At 36.8% G+C, this 23,424-nt stretch overlaps 1 protein-coding gene across 2 annotated transcripts in view; it reads right to left on the reverse strand.

Moving 5' to 3' along the window:
• Positions 1–1,973: 1,973 nt before the first annotated feature.
• The window catches only part of LOC132104465 (semaphorin-4A-like), a 52,262-nt gene continuing 30,811 nt past the window's right edge, over positions 1,974–23,424 (reverse strand). The window contains exons 3-15 of one of the 2 annotated variants that reach the window (XM_059509949.1): positions 12,826–12,986; positions 11,143–11,202; positions 10,922–11,020; positions 10,437–10,542; positions 9,301–9,423; positions 9,071–9,198; positions 7,885–8,066; positions 7,635–7,779; positions 7,058–7,247; positions 6,393–6,508; positions 5,473–5,633; positions 5,180–5,268; positions 1,974–3,385 (exon numbers count right to left, since the gene is read on the reverse strand). In XM_059509949.1, coding sequence (XP_059365932.1) covers positions 2,547–3,385; positions 5,180–5,268; positions 5,473–5,633; positions 6,393–6,508; positions 7,058–7,247; positions 7,635–7,779; positions 7,885–8,066; positions 9,071–9,198; positions 9,301–9,423; positions 10,437–10,542; positions 10,922–11,020; positions 11,143–11,202; positions 12,826–12,986 — 2,399 coding nt within the window. In that variant the 3' untranslated portion in view covers positions 1,974–2,546. Of the gene's footprint in view, positions 3,401–5,179; positions 5,269–5,472; positions 5,634–6,392; positions 6,509–7,057; positions 7,248–7,634; positions 7,780–7,884; positions 8,067–9,070; positions 9,199–9,300; positions 9,424–10,436; positions 10,543–10,921; positions 11,021–11,142; positions 11,203–12,825; positions 12,987–23,424 lie in introns of both variants that reach the window. The other variant, XM_059509948.1, reaches the window with a different exon arrangement.

Below are 23,424 nucleotides of genomic sequence, written 5' to 3' on the forward strand. Positions count from 1 at the left end.
CAATATAATTACTATTTGATATTAATCATATAGGTTAAAATTTAATTTATTCCTTTGATCAAAATCATTACTCCTATCTTCAGTGTCACATGATCCTTCAGAAATCATTCTAATATACTGATTTATTATCAATGTCATATTTTAGTGGAAAGGTTCAGGATTATTATAGAAATACTATATTTCTATAATAGCATTTTATAAAAAAAAATATATATATATATATATTTCTGTTACACTACTATTCATAAGTTTGGAGTGAGAAAAAAGGCCTACTTGTATTTAGCATGAGCACTTTAATCAACAGTGACAGTAAAATAAAAAGGAGAAAAAATGAATGTACATATATACACATATATATACACACACACATATATATATATATATATATATATATATATATATATATATATAGTACTGAACTTTCAATTAATCAAAGAATCCTGAACCTTAACACAACAACATTAATAAGAAAAAATATAAAATTAATGAGCATCAATTCATTCAAGCAGCAAATCAGTGTATTAGTATGATTTCTGAAGGATCATGAGTCACTGAGACTGGAGGAATGATGCTGAAAATTCAGCTTTGCGTACATTTTTTTGTCATATGCTGCCAGCTAGTGGGGAAAAAAATTAAGAAACATTTCAAACACTTTAAATCTGTATCTTTTATTTTCAAACCATAAAAAAATAAACAGAATCTTTCAAAAACAGTGGCGTGCAGAAGAATGCATCTAGTCCTGTGACAGGCTTCACATATTGGGCTTCGATTGGACTCGCTTATCCAGCTAAAGACTAACAGAATATAAGAATATAAGACTTTGAACCACCAGACAGAACGTTCTCTGTCACTTGATTATAAAACATACATTTGGCAATATCACAATTCACAAGTGATTTCCCCAGAATGAAGACTTCAAATCCGTACCGTTCGGTGACAAACCACAGGCTGAGTTCAGGTCACTTCCAATATATTGGAATAGCTACAATCAGGCCCAATATACTGCTGTGCAAAGGCAAAACACACACACCTTTGGAGCCATTTTGCCGTTAGGACAGAGTGGTAAATATTAAAGGAAGCAAGCAGTCGGAGATCTGTAACAGGTCAAACGTACCAAAACACTTCTTAATATTATTTTCATATTGAGATGTTCTTATGTTGACACAGAAATGATAGAAAAACATCTACCCATACTTGCACATTACTAATCAGCACAATTTTTATATGCGTTACACAAAATACTTATAAAAAAATAAAGTGAAGTGAAGTGACATTCAGCCAAGTATGGTGACCCATACTCAGAATTTGTGCTCTGCATTTAACCCATCCGAAATGCACACACACAGAGCAGTGAACACACACACACACACTGTGAACACACACCCGGAGCAGTGGGCATCCATTTATGCTGCGGCGCCCGGGGAGCAGTTGGGGGTTCGATGCCTTGCTCAAGGGCACCTAAGTCGTGGTATTGAAGGTGGAGAGAGAACTGTACATGCACTCCCCCCACCCATAATTCCTGCTGGCCCGGGACTCGAACTCACAACCTTTCGATTGGGAGTCCGACTCTCTAACCATTAGGCCACGACTTCCCTTATTTAAATTAAACCACTTGAAAAACATCTTTGAAAGCATTTTTTTTTTCATTGGTGCAACATTCAAGGCACAATTTGCCCAAAAATGATAAATCTGACATTTATTCACCCTCATGTCATTCCAAAACCTGTATGAGTTTCTCCAAATTAAAATAAAATGCAGTTAACCAAATCGTTTCTAGTCCCATTGAGTAGCAGTACAATAGAATAGAGGTTAATGGAAATGGAAACTGTTTGGTTACCAACATTACGTTAAATAAATGACAGAACTTTAATTTTTGGGTGAACTGTCCTTTTAAAGACTATGAAAGGAAAAAGTTAGACAGACATGTACCTCGTCTTAAAATTTCAAAAACTGGAAGGCAAAGACTAAAAAAAGATGTGCGATATAGCAACTCTGAACAACGTCGAAAGAACTTATCAGAACGGAAAATAGGAAATTTCAAGTTGTTGAAATTGAAATTGGCAGATGATCAGTTTAATTGAAGTGAAGCTGCCTCTTTTAGGTAATTTTATTAACCTTAGATTTTTAGGTCCATCCAAATTTGTAATATAATATTTAAAAAAGTAACTGATTGAACAGTTTCTGATGTCAATAAAAAATGTTGATCAATGAAAATCTTTAAGTGACCATTTATATATTTCACTTAAATTGACCTTGAAGTGATTATAGAGGGGCATAAAATCTGATACACTTTAGACTGAAACAAACAGTTGTCACATAAATAACAGCTTAAATATTAACAACCTGAAAAATGTACACTAGTACACAGAGATCTGAGTCGTACAGCTCCAAAAAAAGGTTTGTAAAAAGGTCCAATGTGCCGTTTTTATCAGTTTATTTTTTTCCTCTGCAACTGCAAAGTGGTTTAGCGACAGGACTCGACTGCAGAAGCCCAATTTGGCTCAGAAAAGAGTTTAATAGTGAACCTAGAAAACTAGACGAGCACATCACATGGGTGTGTTGGGCAGGTGACCATTCGAGCTGTTCAGCAAACTGTTGCGGAGTGTGATGGGAGATTTGCCATCATGTGCCTGTCCGTTAAAAGCTTGTCCGTTTCGCTTTTCCAGATGAGGTGAGTGTCCTCTGAGAGACTCCCTCTCCTGGGGTGTTGCACATCCACCATTCTCGGTGTCCCTACGAGAGGAAGCAGCTTGCGGGACCGTCCTGCCGTGATAAAGGTGCCTGAATCTCTTAACAGCGATCATTAGCAAGGCGCTGACGCACAGGGCTAACAGAACGGACACCACCACTAGCTCCTGAAAGTAGCTGGGCTTGTCCGCTTGCTGGAGGTTTTCACCAGCCTCAGTCATTCGGGAGTTTTCCTTGTCCGTGCCAAGCAATCGAGTAAAGTTCCTGCTTTTGTGCGTCGTGGCCACCGGCGAATCTTTGAGTGGGACTGTAGGATGCACATCCTCTGGTTTAGGCCTCGGCTCCGTCTGTTTGGGTGCAGTGAGTCTGGGAGTGAGGACAGGGGTTTTATTTCCTGCTTCGGTGGACGGGGTGATGTGTGGGCGGTTCGGGGTGGCTGGTAGGAGGGTGGGGCTGCTCTTCTGCTTAACGTGATAGACGACCAGTGTTTGGGTGTAGCCGTTCTCCACAGACTGGCACAGGTAGTGTCCCAGGGTGGACGGGGTCACCACAAAGCGGAGGCTGCCGTCGTCTGACTGAATGTAGATTTTGGGCGAGAGCTGGCTGTTGAGACGCTCCCAGTGGCGTTTGGCGAGGTGTGACGCTCCTGGGCACTGCAGGTGCACTACTTCGTTTAGAGACACAGACACTACTTCACCTGGAGGACACACAGCTGAGGAGGTCAGGGGTCAAGGGTCAGTACTCACACCACACGGGAAACACGAACATGAAGTTAAACCAATACTATGTACAGCACTTTATATGATTAAGTACTAAACAAGGTTAAACTGCAACAGAAATTGCCCCTTTTCTAAAATAAAAGTCAGTAAAGGAGGTGCTTAACATCCAGAAAATATTTCATGTCCACCTTGAGAGGTCAAAATTAGATATACATTTAATATGGTTGTAATTTTCGCAACCCATTTTATATGACTAAAAAACTCTAATTTGTGATTATTTCCTAGAAATAAGCACTACAGACACTAAAATTACAATTAAATAATAAAAATGAAGTAGAAAAAGTAGTATTGACATTTTTAAGAACACTAGAATGGGCAACGAGGTCACAAACAGTGTTGGACTAACACATTACAAGTAATGCAAGTTACATAATCAGATCACTTTTCAAGTAACTAGTAACGCATTACTTTTAAATTTACAACAAAATATCTAAGTTACTTTTTTTTTTATTTTTTTTTTATTTTATTTGTTTTAAGTAAGATGTTATTTTGTTTCCCCAATACTTTTACTTTCCATAAAAGTAATGCAATTAGTTAATTTTTTCATGGAGTAATACAGTATTGTAATGCATTACTCTAAAAAGTAACTTTCCCCAACACTGGTCACAAATTTATCTTAAATTCTTCCATCACTCAGTGTGGGCTGGCTAGTTTGGCACAAAATGCAGGTTTGCAGTTTCTGATAAACTTTTATTTAACATAAATTACCATACATTTTATTTTAACAATAAAAGGGTTAAATGAAAACACTAAAAGCTGTTGAGGTTAAGGAATGAAATTATTAATATTTAATGCCGTGGATGCCACAAGTTTATGAAATGCAAATTTTTTAAATAATGGAAAAGTTAGGCAGTAACAGTTGTGTGTAAAATGTTTGACGTTTAATTATTACGAATGAAATATTTAATCAGATTTTGCCAACATTTTGACATTGCTGAGTGATTTTATTGTTGTTAATTATTGAATGCAGGATGGGAGGTGGGAAAGGTCAAAAGTATGTAGAAAGTGCCATAAACAGCACTGAACACACTTAAAGATACGGTGACCATACGTGCTCTTTTTCCCCCCAGACACGTCCTGGCCAGGATTTCTAGATTGCCTAAAATATCTAGGTTTTGGCTTTGTTTTCCCCTTTTTTCATACTTGCTGAAGATAATGATTGAAAAGTAATTTGACCAATAACATGCAGGCATTGTACATGATAAACCAATTGTGGGATGAGGTGGTGGAAACAGAGAACGGTCAAAGTGATGCAAATATCCTTACATATCAGGTGTGTCAGACTTTAACAGTTCTGCGCAGACCGAACAGTGTATGACATCAAAATACAGTGAGAGCGCTTCCAAAGCATAAGGAGCGTCTGCTCTCTATAGCTTTCACTGTACTGCGATGTCAAACAACAATCAGTCTGTGCAGCGCAGACAAAGCCAAAACCTGAGTATTTTAAGAGTATGACACACCTGATATGTAAGGATATTTGCATCACTTTGACCGTTCTCTGTTTCCACCTTCTCATCCCACAATTGGTGGGATAATATTTCAGGCACTGTTACTGAGCTAGCCAAGTACAAGATTTGCAGCTGCAACTGATTAATTATCATGTATGATTATTTTAATTATACATGATTAAAAACGTTTATTTATAAGCATAAATGATGCATGAGACTGTAGGTTAGAAATCATTTATACGTTGATGCATGAACTGTACTCACTTGAGGAGGTCTGGGACTGGCCAGAGCGTGACCTGGAGGACACATATGTACACTGCGCAGAAACATTTCCCTCATCTACATCCTGGACACTGTGAAGAGCAATGAAAGAAGGCATTAATAACAAAGAACAGCTTTATGCCCAACTATGCAGTTATGAATGCACACAGTTTTCTGATGTAACCTAATCAGTGTGAATGCTAAAATCTGGAATAAAAGCGCATTACACTAACCCCATATTTAACAGAGTCAGTATAATGTTAGATATGAATACACTTGGCGGTGATGATACTTACAGATGGTCATGAGTGTGCATGTCTGTGCAGAGTCTCATCACAGGGTCCCAGCCGCAGAAAGGGTCTCTGGCTAAAACACACTCAGCACAGCTCCAGTAGTACGAGCAGTTGGACACGGGTACTGAAACGACTCCTTCTGAAGAGCCTATCAGCACTGCACCCTGGGACAGAGACAATTACACTCATGCTTTACACTCTTTCTTGCAAAGTCAATTCATTTGCAATACCTTTAATAAATTAAATTACTATGTAAAAAATTAAGCTGTAACTAGGGACCCTTATGACTTTTCTTCAGTAAATCTACTTTAAATATATTTAGACTGTCTCATGTACTCTGAATTAGGTTAACTAACAGATATTTATTTAATTAAGCTTAATATCATGTACTCTAAATTAGGTTAACTAACAGATATTTATTTAATTAAGCTTAATATTCTATTCTATTACAACTTTCAGAAAAGCTGTTTTAACAGTTGATGGCTGTTCTGAAGTAATTCCTTTAGCTTCTAAACAAAGGCACTAGATTAGAAAACCTCTTGCAGATCTAATTCAATCACAGCCGACTACAGCTCGTGGGTCAGTAACACACAATCAGTTTGAACACTTTAACAGTTTCTGTTTCTTTAACAAACAATTCACAGAATTATATACTCAAAACACATAAAATCAAGTCTCCATCTGCCTGTCGTGAAGAGCTGGACTCTAATTGGCTGAGCAGTGTGATGGGAGTGGTCTAAAACACCATCTGTGTCTCACCAGTCACTTGTAATTAACATTAGCACTACAGGGGTCATAACCAAGGAACCTGGTTTAATGGCTCAAAGAGTAAGATTGTGTTTATGGAGTCACATTTATTGTCAGAGTATGAAATGGATTAAATTCAATCACACATCGATGGTTGTTCTCTGAAGTGATGGTACCTTAGTGACTGACAGCAGGAGGTTTTTAACCAGCTGAGGTTGATGAAACACTTGGATCTCCTCAATGATGTGTGCTCCGTTCTTCAAGAGCACAGCTTTGTGCAGGTATCCAGACTCTACAGGGTACACAGTTAAGGTGATAGATCAACCAATGCACTTTATGTTAGAAGAATAGCTCTCTCAGATTGCAATTGTCATTAGTTATTTTCTTTCATTAAATCTAGAACATTTTACTCATCATTAGCTCTTATGGTGTTTAGGAATAATTATCCATTCTTTTTAATTCTATGTGAAATAATATCTCCAAAATATGTTGAATTATCTTTTTTTTTCAGTATCCATTTAAATTTTAATTTAAAATGTAGTAATTTTGTAATCTGCTTTTTGTCGTTTTTATTACCTTTTTAATATTTCTGTTTGCCACTGAATAAATTAGCAGCTTATTTCTAAGGCAAAAAGTTTTTTTTAAGCTTTTTACATTTAAGTTATCAAATATTTATTTTATTGCTTTATTTCAAGCAAAAAAAATCAGCAAGTTTAACAATAACAAACTGACATACCACGCACCATGACACTTCATAATACTGTTAAGTAATATAATGTGACTACTGACAAAGAAAACCATTTCCACTCTCAGTATAAGTGTAAATTGTGCTGTTATTTACCCGTGAGCAGGTAAAGCACAGTGTAATCTCTGCCGTGTGCTCCACGAACTCTCTGAGCTGCGATGTTGCTGTAGCTCCTATCAGGTGACACCAGTTCAAGGCCCTGATTGACCGGTTGAACACTTTTATCAGCCAGGAAGTTTTCCTTCACAAAGCGCAGAGTGTTGTCCGACGCATTATGGAGGCCACACTGCAGACATGAACAGCAGAAATGTGAATAGTTAGATTTAATATGGCAAAAGAAATCAGAATAAGGGAATATTGTATCAAAAATGCAATTTAAACAGTAATACTGTGAAACCTTAAAATTTAAAGAACAGTTTTTTTATTTTAATATATTGTATAATGTAATTTATTCCTTTGATGCAAAGAATTATTTTTTTAGCATCATTACCTTCAGTGTCACGATCCTTCAGAAATAATTATAATTTATTTGAAATATAAATCTTGCTACATTTTAAGTCTTTAGTGTCACTTTTGATCAATTTAAAGCATTCTTGCTGACTAAAATGTATTAATTCCTTTAAAAAAGGAAATCTTACTGAATGGGTGCTCTCAGGACACTCGTGACACTAACCTCTCCAGGATTGGCCATTTGGTCCTGTATCCGTGTGCTCCATTTTAAAGTGTCCCGATTCAGAACCTTGTAACGTCCTGTAAACACCTTTTTAATGTCTTTGAGGCTAAAAGCACACACGGCTGAGCGACCCAAGTTGACTTGCCTTAAAAAACAAAACAAAAAAAACTGTTAATTATAAAATAAATCCTTTCCAGTTTCAAATATGTAAAACTAATTTAGAGTAATAATCTGAAGCATGTTTCTTCACCACTGAGAAGTGAAAATCCCATAGAATAGAGTTTGGTCCTCAGACGAGCCCTCTGGTGGTGGGAGGCTGACAATGTCCTGCAGGATGTTGTAGGGCAGCTCTTGGTCAGCTTGACAGAGCAGCTGAGCCTTGGCAAAGGTGGTCCAGCGCTTTTGCAGAGTACGCTGACCTCCCACATCACTCTAAAAAAAAAAACAGATTAACGCCAGCTTTAGAATGTCATTTTAATAAATCCATCTCAAATGAAACAAATGTTTAATTTGCGCAGAGTTGCCAACTTTTAAATTCAGCTTAGAGTGAGATTTTATCATAGGGGGGGGGGGGGGGGGATTCGATCTTGATTCAATATCAATCCATGTGAATACTGTAAAAATAAAAGGGATAAAAGTATTTTGTTGAATGCAGGGTTTTTTGGCATCATTTTAAACTACCCTTCTCTCTATTTTAACCTTAATTGTAATAGAAAAAAATATTTTTTAAGTCATTAATAGACCATAATTATTGCACAAATAGTATTTAGTACCAAAAGACTTTCTCAAAATATTATATAGATATTATTGAACTAAAATAAACAACACTTATTTAACTGAAAAAAAAAAAGTAGTTAAGCTGTATGGTCATTTTAAGTAAGCAATACCTGAGGTTTAAAAAAAAAAACATATTAATGTTGCCTCTCCATCACTCTCCAGAATAAAATGATACAATTAAATGTCATCGACGTAATAATCAATGCATAATATGCTGTAATGTTTACTAAAAATTGCTGCAAATAATACCTGTATAATGAATATTTAAATGCATTGTTAACGCTGGTTTGTTTGGAGCGCTCTATGGATCACTTGGCGATATCAAAGCTGGTTTTTCCATGGCTCTGGCTTTATCTGAAATGCTACAATTCATTGTTTACGCCACATTAAGTGCACCAAAACTATATTTATTGTTAGAATTTAGTATTAAAACATACAAATCTTGTAAGCGGAGACTTTGTTTCATTTCGCAAGCAGGGTTGTCACTTTGGCGTGAGATTTACATAGGCAGCACGAGAGCGCGAGACGGAGCCAGAAAGTGTTTGTCTCACGCCAAATGCGTGACAGTTGGCAACAGTGATTTGAGTTTGATTACTCTGCAAACATGCTAGCAACAACATGTTCACATGCACAAGAAATGCATCAAAAACAATACTTACGGTGCAAACTTGGGCAACACGAGACACTGTTAACTTGTCAATAAAGTCGTATTCTTTTCCGGTCTCACTAAAGAAGAAATAAACCTTCTCCTCACTGGGAACGTATGTGGAACTGATGAATGTAGGATCTGGAATAGTGAAGTGAATAGAAAAGACTGTATGTTATGAGAAGACATTAAAGCAAATTCAGAATCAATTAAATCTTTCTCTCCCTTTGAAAGTTTTCTTACCTTCTAACCAGCCAAGCGTATCATCCAGTTTCAGATCTACATGGCTGCCTTCGCTCAAGTGGCGTGAAATCACAGGCCGAGTTCCCCTGTAGTCTGCCACTGTTCCGGTGTACAGTTCTCCATCTGAAACATACAAAGAAACATTATATTGTGCTAAATCATATACAAAAAAATCGTTCATTCATAATATCAGTCATTAGGATCTAAATTTTTCATTCATTAACATTAAAAAAAATTACAAAATCTCATTTGTGGTTTTAAATATTCATATTTGCTAGGTTTTGGAAACTTGTATGGACTTTTATGATACACACACATACATATATATATATATATATATATACTTGTATGGAAAACAACAGCTTGGATATTCTTAACACTGCTTCTTTTGTTTCAATAAAAGTCTATGGCAAAGTAAAATGGCACATTAGTAATTTCTGTGTTCATGCATTTAATCACTGTTGTGGCACTTCCAGCTTCAAAGTCAAAGAGAAACATCATAAATACAAAAAAAGTTTTAAATTCCATAAATATAGGGGTTGTGGGAAATATTAGCTCAAATAATCATGCACTGGTGGATATTTTGAAAATCAAACACTATATATGAACCTTTTTGCAAACTATATGCTCGTTACAAAGGATGAAGTGTGTGCCAGCTGGGATTTCATGCATGGCTGTAGGCCTGTCTGATTAATGGTAAATGTAAAGTGAACATTCTCAGGCCTCATGTCTGAAGTCACATGTCGGCCACCCAAAGATAAGTAGACAAGGATTTAAGAGCAAGAGGATTAATGATGTCTGTTCACTGAGGGGAAATATGCCTGTCTCTTTCTTGTTCAATCTTTCTTGTCTTTATGGCAAGGTCCTTTTGACACCACACACACACACAACTAGCCCATAAGAGCAGCATCAGCAAAACTGCACTGTAACATTTTTCCTGTTGCTGCATGTTTTTTTTAAGATACCAGTTCGTATTTGTTGATGAAATGTCAGATCAAAAACATTCCAAGTATGGAGTGCCACAGGGCTCAGTATTCAGTCCTTTACTTTTCTCTTTGTATATGCTTCCCTTGGTGGGAGATTATCAGGGAACATGGCAATAGTTTCCACTGCTACGTATATAACACTCTGCTTACCCACAGTTATGGCGGTGTTCTTCTGGTAAGGGTTGTAAGGACAGCGGCCTCTGCCTTCTTCTGGCTTACCGCTCGAGCCTGTAGCCATGGCAAATGTATTTGAATTCTGTAGAGGTAAGCACAAAGTATATTCACATTAATACACTGATCAGAACTTGAAGCAACTAGATCAGGGAAAAGTTCCCACCACATTTTTACCCTGCTGATTGTTCAGATTTGATCCAAGACACATTAAGAAAATTAATAAAATCTTTCACAGGCTGTGGTGGTTTCATTCAGGAGGCATTTTGTATGCACATTGCCATTAAGAAACACACACACACACACACACACCTTTTTTCTCTCACACTCATGAAAGCAGAGTACTACTGGAAATGGAAATGCATGACTTTTGGTCTAGCGTTTGTTGCGAAGTGAGAAAAGTGGTTTACTAGGAGTAAACCAAGGGAAAAAATAACTGAAAAGATGGATTCTGTCTGTCTTACGATATAGATGCAGCGGGGGCTGAAGGCAAATGTTCCACAGGCGTACATATGGGTGGAGTTCAGCACTTGCAAAACCCTCACGAAGTTATGACAATCCATCTGAGGGTGGAAAGGGTGATTAGGTTAAGCACCAGCCTATGAAGACCAATATTTGCACAGTTTAAGATAAGGGGCCAAAAAGGTCAGACCGTTCAGTACTGAAAGTGGTAGGTTTCCTATACCTTCATTTTGCCTTTCATGGCACAGTCAGCGAGGTCTTTTTCTGACGCAGACCACTCCAGCTGAAATGTGAGTGTAAAAACTAGGTCAGATTCATAACATGCATATATCACAGCACTAAGAAAGCTGAAATTTATTTTAAAGGGGTCATATGATACGTTTTCAAGTTTTCCTTTCTCTTTGGAGTGTTACAAGCTGATTGTGTATAGATAAGATCCCTGACATTGCAAAGACTAAAGTCTCAAAACCAACGAGATATTCTTTATCAAAGTTAAGACTCTGTCGAGACCCCTAAAACGGCTCATTCAAACACCCCCCCACATGTCTACTTCAGGTGTGGTTTCAGTAACACAGTTAGCGTTGAAGCAGTCATGTCAGGGAGATGCTGTGTGTATCTAGACGAAAACAAAATCACTTTATTTGGCCTTCTGAAAGTAGATGCATTTAGGAATCGTTAAGATTACTTACAACAGAACAGCAACACATTTTATGGACGACCGTTTCGTGAACCAGAGGAGGCAATTCTGACTTTGCTACGACAGTCTGGCGCTTCTGAATCAGCTACCGTAAGTATGATTTGTTATTAATTTAAGTATTTGCTTTTGACTGTTCAAATGCAGAGTTTTGCGCGCCTGTGTGTGTGTGTTAGTGAGATGCTCTCATCACAGTGGAGTCAGCTTTCTTAACCGTCTGTGGCTTGTGTACTGCAAACACATACGAGCTTCATCATTGTGTCTGTCACGCGACTCTGTTCCCCTTTCGGGCTTGAACTGATATTAAAACTTAGGACATTATTAACTGTCTTTACATTTATTTTGAAAGATGAAGCTCGTGATTATGGAAAGGGGCTTTACATTTCCAACAAATGTTTGCGGTGTTAGGCCAATCACAATGCACTGGGTCAGTTGGCCAATCAGAGCAGACTGTGCTTGTCTGGAGGAGGGACTTTTTTGATAGTTTGAGTTTGAGAGAGGCGGGGCTTAGAGGACCTACAATAATGTACAGTACTTGAAAAATAATGTGTTTGTTTAACACTAAAGCATGTCAACATTCTGTTACACAAAATTATGATCTTTAAAAAACGCATCATATGACCCCTTTAAATCTTATCATACTGAAAAAAAAACATTAACACCACAATATATACATGAATGCAAACAAAACACATTAATTCACTTCAATTTCAGAACACATTGATTACTTAAAACAAATAAAAGTTAACAAATAAATCTCAAGTCATTTATCTTTTTTATTTAGAAGAAAAGCCAATATTTATTGACAAAGTTGTTTTGTGATCAGCTTAATCTATTCAAACAATAAGATATGAAAAGTCCTTGCTATATTTGATTATAGTCATGACTAAAGTGCTTTATTGCATATATAAAATATTATACACAATAGTATGAAATAGTATATAAATCAAAACACTGAAGTCCCTGACATAACAGAAGTTTGCTATGCACCAGAAATAATGATTTGCTATGGAAGCTGTTACTAATGTGAAATACGATATAGCTTGAATTCTGCATTGACCAAACAGCATCTAGAGATGATCCATTAATAATGTACAGTACATTTTTGTTTCATTGGTATGTTTCCATTACTCTGATTTTTTTGTGCTGACAAAGTGGATTTCTAGATTATATCCCTCAGTTAGTCATGTACTAAATCAAAATCCCACTGACCTTTTTCTTCAAGGTCATCGCATCAGTCTGACTGACATTGATTGTGAGAACGGCATCACGTGCTCCGACGAATAAAGTGTCCTCATCATTGCTAAGCAACAGTGTGGTGGTGTTGTAGACATCAGGGTTTGTGAAGACAGTGAGCAAACGTCCTGGACTACCTGTGATGCAGCAGAAAAGAAAAACCTATGAATGACCAGAAACATAATTGGGAAAAAAATTATTGTATAGTTACCACTAACTCCAATTATTTTCATTCCAATGAATGAGTGCAAGAGTTGTCAATATTCAGAATCAGTAAGATGTGACATTATTTTCATATTCCATTAATGACAGTTAAGGTGGAGTGTGCATATGATCGTATTTCTCCTAATTAACTGTCCATCATAAGGCCTGATTTTCCAAATGCAATTATGATTTTATTCTGAGGTGATTTAGAACCCAGATAACTCTTCACCATGATGTGAAAAGTTAAGTGAAATGATTAGGTGATTTTAATCTAAATTATTCAAAATAACTGTAGTTATGACTAAAGGAGTCTATAACAGCAGAAAAGTTCAGTACCATTTAACCCTCTGGGGACGGATTGGGCGGTACCGCCCAAAATGGCATACTTTTACAAATGTGTAGTTATCTCAAAAACTATTAATGCTAGAGAGATGCGGTTTTTTTTGCCGTCTTCCTCAGATTCCACTGAAAACAGCGGTATTCAGTTTGTATATTAAACACGCTTCCCTTATTGCGCAATACCACTGCGTAAACAGGCCAATGAAAACTATTATGTTAGGCAGATTCAACACGCAACAACCAATGTAAAAACCGCTGGGAGGAATATTTTTCTAACCCAATCAGAGGAAGGTTACCATGATTTATTCTAGCCATTCAGAGGACTCTGTAGCTCTGCTGTAGCCTTGTAAAAGCTGGGCTGGACTATAGTAAAACGACCTCCAGCCAGGTGTAATCAATAACCGATCGGAGAATCAGCATGAGGTGGAGAAAGCAGAAAGCGATCGGAGTGTTACAGAGAACGATCGGAGTATTAGCGAGCACAAAGAGATAAATTCGAGAGAGATATAGCATTATTACAGAATTGTTTTATCAAAATTGCAAGCAGTAAAAGATTTAGGGCAGAACAAGCTCTGGAACAATTACTGGAAAGTGACGAGGGGAAATCTGGAGCAGACAGCTTTTACACAGATGACGAAGTATTTTACCAGGATGGGGAAGATCCATTTGAGGACTGGTATGTAACTTCAAATAACCTCTTTATCATTATAATTTATTATATCATACATCTTGAGTATGTATATGTTTTGGATTTTTAGTCATATAGCGATTGAGGCATGAAATATTTGTTTTAGTGTACCATACTACTCTTTCCCTGTAAACTCAGTTCAAGAGTGGTGTGCAATTTGTTTCAATAGACTGACTTACTCAACTAAGTAAACTGCTCAGGTCAAGAGAGGTGAAATGTGTTTTTAGTGTACAGTGGAGTTTCATAGGGTTACATGAGTTTATAGGAGTTATTTTTTCTACATTGAATATTGACACAAAAAAAGCTTCCAGTTTGATTGTGTATTTGCTCTGATGCAGGATGCAGACAGGACAACTCGCCGCACACCCCTACCCATTGTCCCTTGGACCCAGCAAACCCTGCACACAAGCCTGCAGATGTCAGAAAGTACTGTGAGCACTGCAAGGCAAGCAAAGTGTACAACAAGACCTCCTGGCCTTGCTTTGCTCACTGGCATGCCTAGGACTGTTTGTAAAAAAAGTTAATTATTTAATTGTTCTTTACACATTTGATTAAACAATAACACATTTCTGTCAAGCAAAGAGTTTGAAGAAATTTTTTTTTTTCAAAAACTGTTCTATATTGTGTGTTTTTCAGTAATAAATGACAAAAAAAAATCTCATTTTCGTTTTTGAAATTCTCTAGTTTATTGTACAATTTTTCACTCATACTTCCTTCATAAACATATTGCATGCATGCTTATGGTAGCTTAGGGTCTTCTGAATCCATCGATACCAAATACATGGTGGTCCATCATCATTACATATGGTTTATAAGCCGAAATGTAAAAATAGAGAAAAAAGACCAAAAAGGGCTTAGTCCCAAAAATGAAAAAACGCCTAGGACTGTTTGTAAATAAAGTTAATTATTGAATTGTTCTTTACACATTTGATTGAACATTAACCCATTTCTGTCAAGCAAAGGGTTTGAAAAATATATTTTTGGGTCAAAAACTTTTCACTTTTGTTGTGTGAGGTAGGATTTTCAGTAATAAATGACAAAAATCTCATTTTTGTTTTGAAATTCTCTAGTTTATTGTACAATTTTTCACTCATACTTCCTTTATAAACATATTGCATGCATGCTTATGGTAGCTTAGGGTCTTCTGAATCCATCGATACCAAATACATGGTGGTCCATCATCATTACATATGGTTTATAAGCCGAAATGTAAAAATAGAGAAAACGGACCAAAAAGGGCTTAGTACCCTAAGGGTTAAGTACAGCAAGCAACACAGCTACATCTGATAAACACTCAGTGGCTTAACTCTGGGATTGAGACATTTTTCCAAGCATATTAATGTGGTATTTGTGTCAGCTGATGCAAAATATGACAGGTGTCACGTGGCATGTCAAAACTGCTGGTTTCTTAGGAAGCAGGATCAGATGATGCATTATAAACAAAGCCGCAATAATGAGGGAAACTAGGATAAAAATTGCTGACACCGGAGGGCAGGCAAACCTCCACAAGAACAAGTGCTTATTAATTGTGACAAAAGAAAAACACAGTTCTCACGACAATGACGCAGTGTTTTGGTGAGAATTTGAGTCTGCTGGTGCTCTGATGAAGAGATTTGTTCATCAAGCACAAATAACACAACTTGACGCATCAATCGGGGTTGTGATACAAGCTGAAGTTTATTAGTATATTAGGCTTTGAGGTTTGTTCTATGAGCAACAATAATAGTGATTATTTAAGAAATGTTAAAGACAAAAGGAAAGAAATCCTGATAATATTTTTGTTTCGGCATAGCTACCATTTCTGAAGCGCCTGAGCAATTACAATCAAAAAAAAAAAAAAAAATCTGGTTTAACACCTCAAGTTAAAATTCAACACCTCATCTCCCCAGATGAAAGACACTCTCATTTCCAAGAACTCTATTTGTGAAGTGTGCAAAGACAACAGCGACTTCCTGTTCTTTTTTTATATAGGCTATAGAGTGTGAAATAAACACTTGACTTTTATTAGACTTGCATGGTTGCAGTCATTTTGTGTGTGCATTTCTGTATGTAAATTCAAATGTGGTTGATACTGTTTTCTCAGAGCTGTTATCTTCCCATAAAACCACATCTCAGATACATCTCAGCTCAATCAGGTCAGTCTAGACTAAGATAAGATGGCTTAAGCTGAAATGTGTCTACAAACGCTCATCTTCTGCAACTGTAACCATACAAGGCCAGTGATCTCTTAAACACGCAAACAATGTATTATAAAAATAATACCACAATGCACGCCTTTGACAGCAGAACAATGAGAATGAGAATCAAATATGAAGGTGGATGCATGAATTATTGATTGTGTTATAATTTGGTTAAATATGCCATAACAAATGCACAGCCATAATGCGTGTCAGGGTGATATCTGCTATGATCTACATGCAAAAAAAGCATGCATGTAGACCCAAGAATAAATCTAAATCTAAAAATGATCTCTCAATAGATAAAGGAGTAAAGTCCCCATCTACAAAAAAAAGCGACTCTGTTAGCATCCGTCAGCCCTTCAACAGGAAACTTGCTAGACCAAATATGAACAAGGTTCAATACCTGAACGTAAAACAAACCACAGAGTTGGAGAAAAGAAAGAAAGAAAAATGAACAGCTTGTGAAAGTGTTTCTTTTCCAATCCATTACTACCTAATGCATTAAATGAATGAATGATAGAGTGTCAGTGTTACATTTATCTCATCAAATATAAAGAGAAATCTTAAAATGTATTAACTTTCAGATTGAAAATACAGAAAGCTGGGAATGAAGGACAGAGGGTAGAGGTGCTGTTACGCAACTATTTCAGATCTGAATGCTGATCCAATGCTTGCAGAAACACACACCGCCATCCATGCCTTCGCAGGGTGTTTGGAAAAGCGCCGACAGCAAGGATCGCAAGGTCATACAGGAAGCTCAATGACAAAGCAAGCTTATTAACTTAAAGTCACATTCAAATCAACACATTTCTGCCCTAACCAAAGTTCTTTTTCTGCTGAGAACATGTGAACGCCTTCTCCGCTTGCTGTCATGACCCTGAAATGAAAACACTGGGCTCCGTGGGGAGGCTAATCCTAAAGCTGAGCCGCAGCATACCAGCTGTCTTCTCCAAACAGAGTTCTGAACGTGAAGAACGTCAGCAGAACTTTTCCTCCTCCTTCTCCTCCACCCAATTTCACTATATCACTCACACAAAACAAGGCAACTTCTGTGTAATTGTAGCTTCACAGAAATCTCTGTTGATTTCCACAGAATCAACACCTCCTGACGCTGGGAGACAAATGTTTTGTTAATTTGATGTTGAAGTGTAAGTCTCCAAACATGTTTCGTAACATTTAAAACAACAGATTTTAGACGGGAAATGACAATCTACTCAAAATAACTAGATAAATAAATAAGATTATACAAAAAAAAAAAAGAGACATATACCGTCTTTAAGAATGTTCTATGCTCTGGTACCAAAAAAGGGAAGGAAGAGGAATTTCCAAGAAAACCTTGGCTTATTAGCAGCACTTAATTGTGATTGTGGCCTCTTAAGCATTTCACTGAACTAAAGTCCTGTAATTCCTCATATGAGCTGCTTTCTTGTTTGTGAGGCCTGTAAAGAATGTGGATCTGACAGTCAGCACGCGGCTGTGAAATTATGCGACCCCAGGGTACATTCTCTCGGTACAGACCAGAGAATTTGAATAAGTGTTTCACTTTATTCATAATGGCCCAAAAATTTAAAACCTCCTTGGCCAGGTTTAATGTACAAATATGTGATGACAAAACCAGTCATAAGTTCTTAGTAATGCAATTACCAATCAAAAATTAAGTTTTAAAATATTTATGGTAGGGAATTTACAAAATATCTTCATGGAACATGATCTTTACTTAATATCCTAATGATTTTTGGCATAAAAGAAAAATCGATAATTTTGACTAATACAATGTATTATTGGCTACTGCTACAATTATGCAAACCTACAAACCTGGTGCTACTTAAGACTGGTTTTGTGGTCCAGGGTCACATAAAGGGGATGTTTATGTTTATTTCTTTTAATTTTGATGTTTATAACTGACAACTAAGAAAAATCCCAAATTCAGTGTCTCAGAAAATTAGAACACTCAAAACACCTGCAAAGCCTTTAAATGGTCTCTCAGTCTAGTTCTGTAGGCTACACAATCATGGGGAAGACTGCTGACTTGACAATTGTCCAAAAGACGACCAGTGACACCTTGCACAAGGAGGGCAAGACACAAAATGTCATTCCAAAAGAGGCTGGCTGTTCACAGAGCTCTGTGTCCAAGCACATTAATAGAGATGCGAAGGGAAGGAAAAGATGTGGTAGATAAAAAGTGTACAAGCAATAGGGATAACCGCACCCTGGAGAGGATTGTGAAACAAAACCCATTCAAAAATGTGGGGGAGATTCACAAAGAGTGGACTGCATCTGGAGTCAGTGCTTCAAGAACAACTACACACAGATGTAAGCAAGACATGGGTTTCAGCTGTCGCATTCCTTGTGTCAAGCCACTCTTGAACAACATACAGCATCAGAAGCGTCTCGCTTCAAAAAGGTCTGGACTGCTGCTGAGTGGTCCACATTTATGTACTCTGATAAAAGTACATTTTGCATTTCATTTGGATATCAGGGTCCCAGAGTCTGGAGGAAGAGAGGAGAGGCACACAATCCACATTGCTTGAGGTCCAGTGTAAAGTTTCCACAGTCAGTGATGGTTTGGGGTGCAATGTCATCTGCTGGTGTTGGTCCACTTTGTTTTCTGAGGTCGAAGGTCAACACAGCCGTATACCAGGAAGTTTTAGAGCACTTCATGCTTCCTGCTGCTCATTTTCCAACAGGACTTGGCACCTGCACACAGTGCCAAAGCTTCCAGTACTTGGTTTAAGGACCATGGTATCCCTGTTCTTAATTGGCCAGCAAACTCGCCTGACCTTAACCTCATAGAAAATCCATGGGGCATTATTAAGAGGAAGATGTGATATGCCAGACCCAAGAATGCAGAAGAGCTGAAGGCCACTATCAGAGCAACCTGGGCTCTCATAACACCTGAGCAGTGCCACAGACTGATCGACTCCATGCCACGCCGCATTGCTGCAGTAATTCAGGCAAAAGGAGCCCCAACTAAGTATTGAGTGCTGTACATGCTCATACTTTTCATTTTTATACTTTTTAGTTGGCCAAGATTTCTACAAATCCTTTCTTTGTATTGGTCTTAGGTTATATTCTAATTTTCTGAGATACTGAATTTGGGATTTTCCTTAGTTGTTAGTTATAATCATCAACATTAAAATAAAAAACATTTGAAATATATCAGTCCGTGTGTAATGAATTAATATAATAAAATATTATGATAAAATGATACAAATTGCGTCCCGGGGTTAAAATACACGTTTTTTTTTTTTTTGGCAGGGTTGCCTTTGTAAAATTCACAGCCGTACTTTATAAGTATTAATAAACAGCCAATATTCCAGTAATATGCATGCTAAGTAATAAGCAGCTAGTTAATAGTGAGAAATGGTCCCTAAACTAAAGTGTTACAAATTATATTCAAAATGACTTGCTCTAAAAGAATAATATAAAGGGCAAGAAAAATGGTCATAAAAACTAAATTATCACTAGATATGTTATCATAACCCACAATTCTCATTGATGAATCCAGTCTGATTTCATATGAATATACAAACCCTTGACATTGCAATCCAATTCACATACTAATTAAGTGTGCTTTCGGAATCAGAGAAAGACACTTCCACCGGAGCTACATCAGCATTTATATTCTCATTTCTTTACGACATCTCTAAAAAGAAAGCTGACATACACCAGAAGAGATTTTTAGCAACTATTGTGGAAAAAAACAGCTCATAAAAAAATAGCAGTTTGTTAGACGTGAGACAAATAAACATTGGTAAGACATATGATGGCACTGCGCATTTGCACAAGATATTTTTGAATCTGAATGAGAAGATGGTCGGAAAAAAGCATTTATACACACACGTCCCCCATTCCATCCAACTGAAATTTTATTTGGATCGATGACGGTGTTTACATAAACCAAGAGCACATAAATTTAAAAATGCATATAGCCTATGGAATAACAAAATGACCCTTAAAATGTCCACAACCAGATGAAATAAATTATGTAAATATACCTTATTAATTTGAAATAGGGATGCACGATATGAAAATTTTGGCCGATAACCGATAATTCCTTAAATATGGCGATAACCTATATGTTGGCCAATAAATCTAAAATCACATTACATAATTTACATAATACATTATTTTTGAGACCCCGATTACCAAAAAGTCTCCCCATTAAAATGCATTAAACACCTCAACATAAATCAAACATAAAACAGCCTTACAAATAAATAAAATAATGGAAACAATTTACTCTATTCTGAACACAGCGTGGTGCACCTGTTTCCAACATATAAGAGTGTGCTGCGAAGGAGAGGCACAGAATCACGGACAGTCCAGGTATGGAATGAGGATGGTATATTGGCCCTACAAGGATGTTTTGAGTGCACGGACTGGTCTGTTTTTCATGCACCATCTGACAATATTAATCAGTTGACTGATGTGGTGGCTAGTTATATCTCATTCTGTGTCGATAATGTGATTGATACCAAGGTTATCACCAGGCATTCAAATAATAAGCCTTGGTTTAATAATGAACTGAAAAATCTTCTTAAGAAGAAAAGTGTTGTTTTTAAAAGTGGTGATAAAGTTGCTTATTCTGCTATTAGGAAGGAAGTAAGAGCTGCTATTGCAAAGGCAAAACATAATTATAAAGAAAAAATAGAACAAAAAAATTTAAATGCTGATCAAAGGGTGGTGTGGGACGGAATGAAACTAATGACAGGTATACAGGGAAGTAGAACTACGATATCCTTAAATGGGTATACATCTAATGCGTGTTTAGCGAATGAACTTAATAAATTTTATCCAAGATTCGATGTGGATGATGATAATGTGAAGTATGACTTTGGGCAAAGCAATAGGCTTACTGTATTTAGTATCGATGCTCCTACGGTGGCTAGGTTTTTTAAAAGGATAAAAGTAAATAAAAGCCCTGGACCAGATAATATTAGTGGTAAGGTGTTGAGTGTATGTAGTTCACAGCTAAGTGGCATATTTACAGAGATTTTTAATATGTCAGTTAGAACTCAAATTGTACCACAAATCTGGAAACATGCCATAGTTGTTCCTGTGGCGAAATGTAGGAGTCCGAAGGTTTTAAATGATTTTAGACCGGTAGCCCTTACCTCACTACTGATGAAAACATTTGAAAAAATTTAAGTATGTAGAAGATAATTTGGATCCTCTCCAGTTTTCGTACAGAGTAGGGAGGGGGGTTGAGGATGCCATAACCACTCTTGTACACTTAGTAGCCCAACATCTGGAGACCCCAAAAACAAGGGCATGGCTAGCTTTTATTGATTTCTCATCTGCATTCAACACAATCAAGCCACATGTATTAGCTGAAAAATTAGTTCGATTATTTAACCTTGATCTTAATCTAGTAGGATGGATCGTGAATTTTTTATCAAATAGAACCCAGTGTGTGAGAGTCAACAGTCTGCTTTCTTCCAAATTATGTTCTTCTATTGGCTCGCCTCAAGGGTGTGTTCTTTCCCCTCTTCTTTTATTTTGTATACTAATGATTGTAGGAGCACATTTGACAATAGGTATATGTTAAAGTTCGCGGATGATACTGTTATTGTGAGTCTTCTTGTAAATGAGGAGACATCTCATGGCCCAGTGGTGGAGGACTTTGTCTCTTGGTGTGCAAAATGTAACCTAAATCTAAATATATCAAAGACCAAAGACATGATCCTAGATTTTGGAAAATCTGCCATTTCAGTCTCTCCTACTGTAATAAATGGAAGAGATATTGAGTTTGTGGATAAATATCGTTATCTGGGTACAGTTATTGATAATAAATTAAATTTTAATGCTAACACAGATGCCATTTGTAAAAAGGTTCATCAGCGTATGTTTTTCTTAAGAAAAATGAACTCTTTTAAAGTATGCTCAGTGTTAATGACACTGTTTTATCGGAGTTTTATTGAATCCGTAATTTCTTATTGTGACATTGTATGGTTTGATTGTATCAGCCTGTCCAACAGAAACAGAATAACCAAACTGATAAAGACTGCTTCGAAAGTGATTGGAGTTCAGCAGATACTGCCCCAGGACATTTTTAAAGGACGTGTTGTCAAAAAAGCCTTTGCGATAATCAATTGCCCATCACACCCATTACACAAAGAGTTTGTTATTCTTCCATAAGGACGTAGATATAGACTAATGGGAGGGAGAACAAGGAGGTTTAAGAACTCATTCATACCAACTGCTATTCTAATGTTAAATAATCTGTAATCATGAGTGTTTATTATGTGAGTGTTTTTTGTGATGTGCAGCACCAGTGCAAAACCAATTTCCCAAGGGATAAATAAACTCGAACTGAACATTGTTTTCACTATGTTCAGGCCACAAGGGAAACATTAAAGAAATAAATTAAAACTGTTATATACACACAACATATTAGGAGATTCGTCTCTCGTCATCTCTGAGAGAATACGTTCTGTTAATGTGTGAGTCGTCAGACGCCGAAAGTGCCATCGGTTTTTACTTTCACTATCATGGTGAAAGACGTTCACCGGCATAAGTTTGACTTGCAGAAGGTTTGCACGTTGCTTGTATGATATCTACTGGCTCACCTTCACAGTTTAAAACAGAAGTAGCCTATTTCCAATACTGCAATACACCCACACTACAACCCGAATAGTCAGATGTGTCATGGACACGCTCTTGGCTCTTCCTGTAACAACGCACTGAAACACGGCAAATAAACCTAAATAATTCACAGCATTTTTATTTAGGTAATATTATCTTTATAATAGTATGTTTATGACATTCCCAATTATAGTTATTAATGTTGTGCATTGCTGTTCAAGCTGCGTGTGCTGAAGCTAAAGAGCTGAATGAACACCGGTAAACTGAAGTGCTGTGAGCTTATTTAAAGGGAAATGCATGATATATTCAGATATTTATACAACATAAATATAATATTACAACTTATATATGTACCAAAAAAAAACTAATGCATACGTGAACTCGAAATAAGTTACGTGCTAATCAGAATGTGTAACTTCCGTAGTGGATGCGCTCTTGGCTCTTCCCGCAACAACGTGCTGAAACACGGAAACCAAACCATACAAATTGATAACGTATTATAAAAGGGTTCTCATTATAATGGTTTATATATATATATATATATATATATATTTTTTTTTTTATGACGATCTCAAT

The sequence above is a fragment of the Carassius carassius genome, chromosome 25 (assembly GCF_963082965.1).
Source record: "Carassius carassius chromosome 25, fCarCar2.1, whole genome shotgun sequence".
NCBI classification, from domain to species: Eukaryota; Metazoa; Chordata; class Actinopteri; order Cypriniformes; family Cyprinidae; genus Carassius; species Carassius carassius.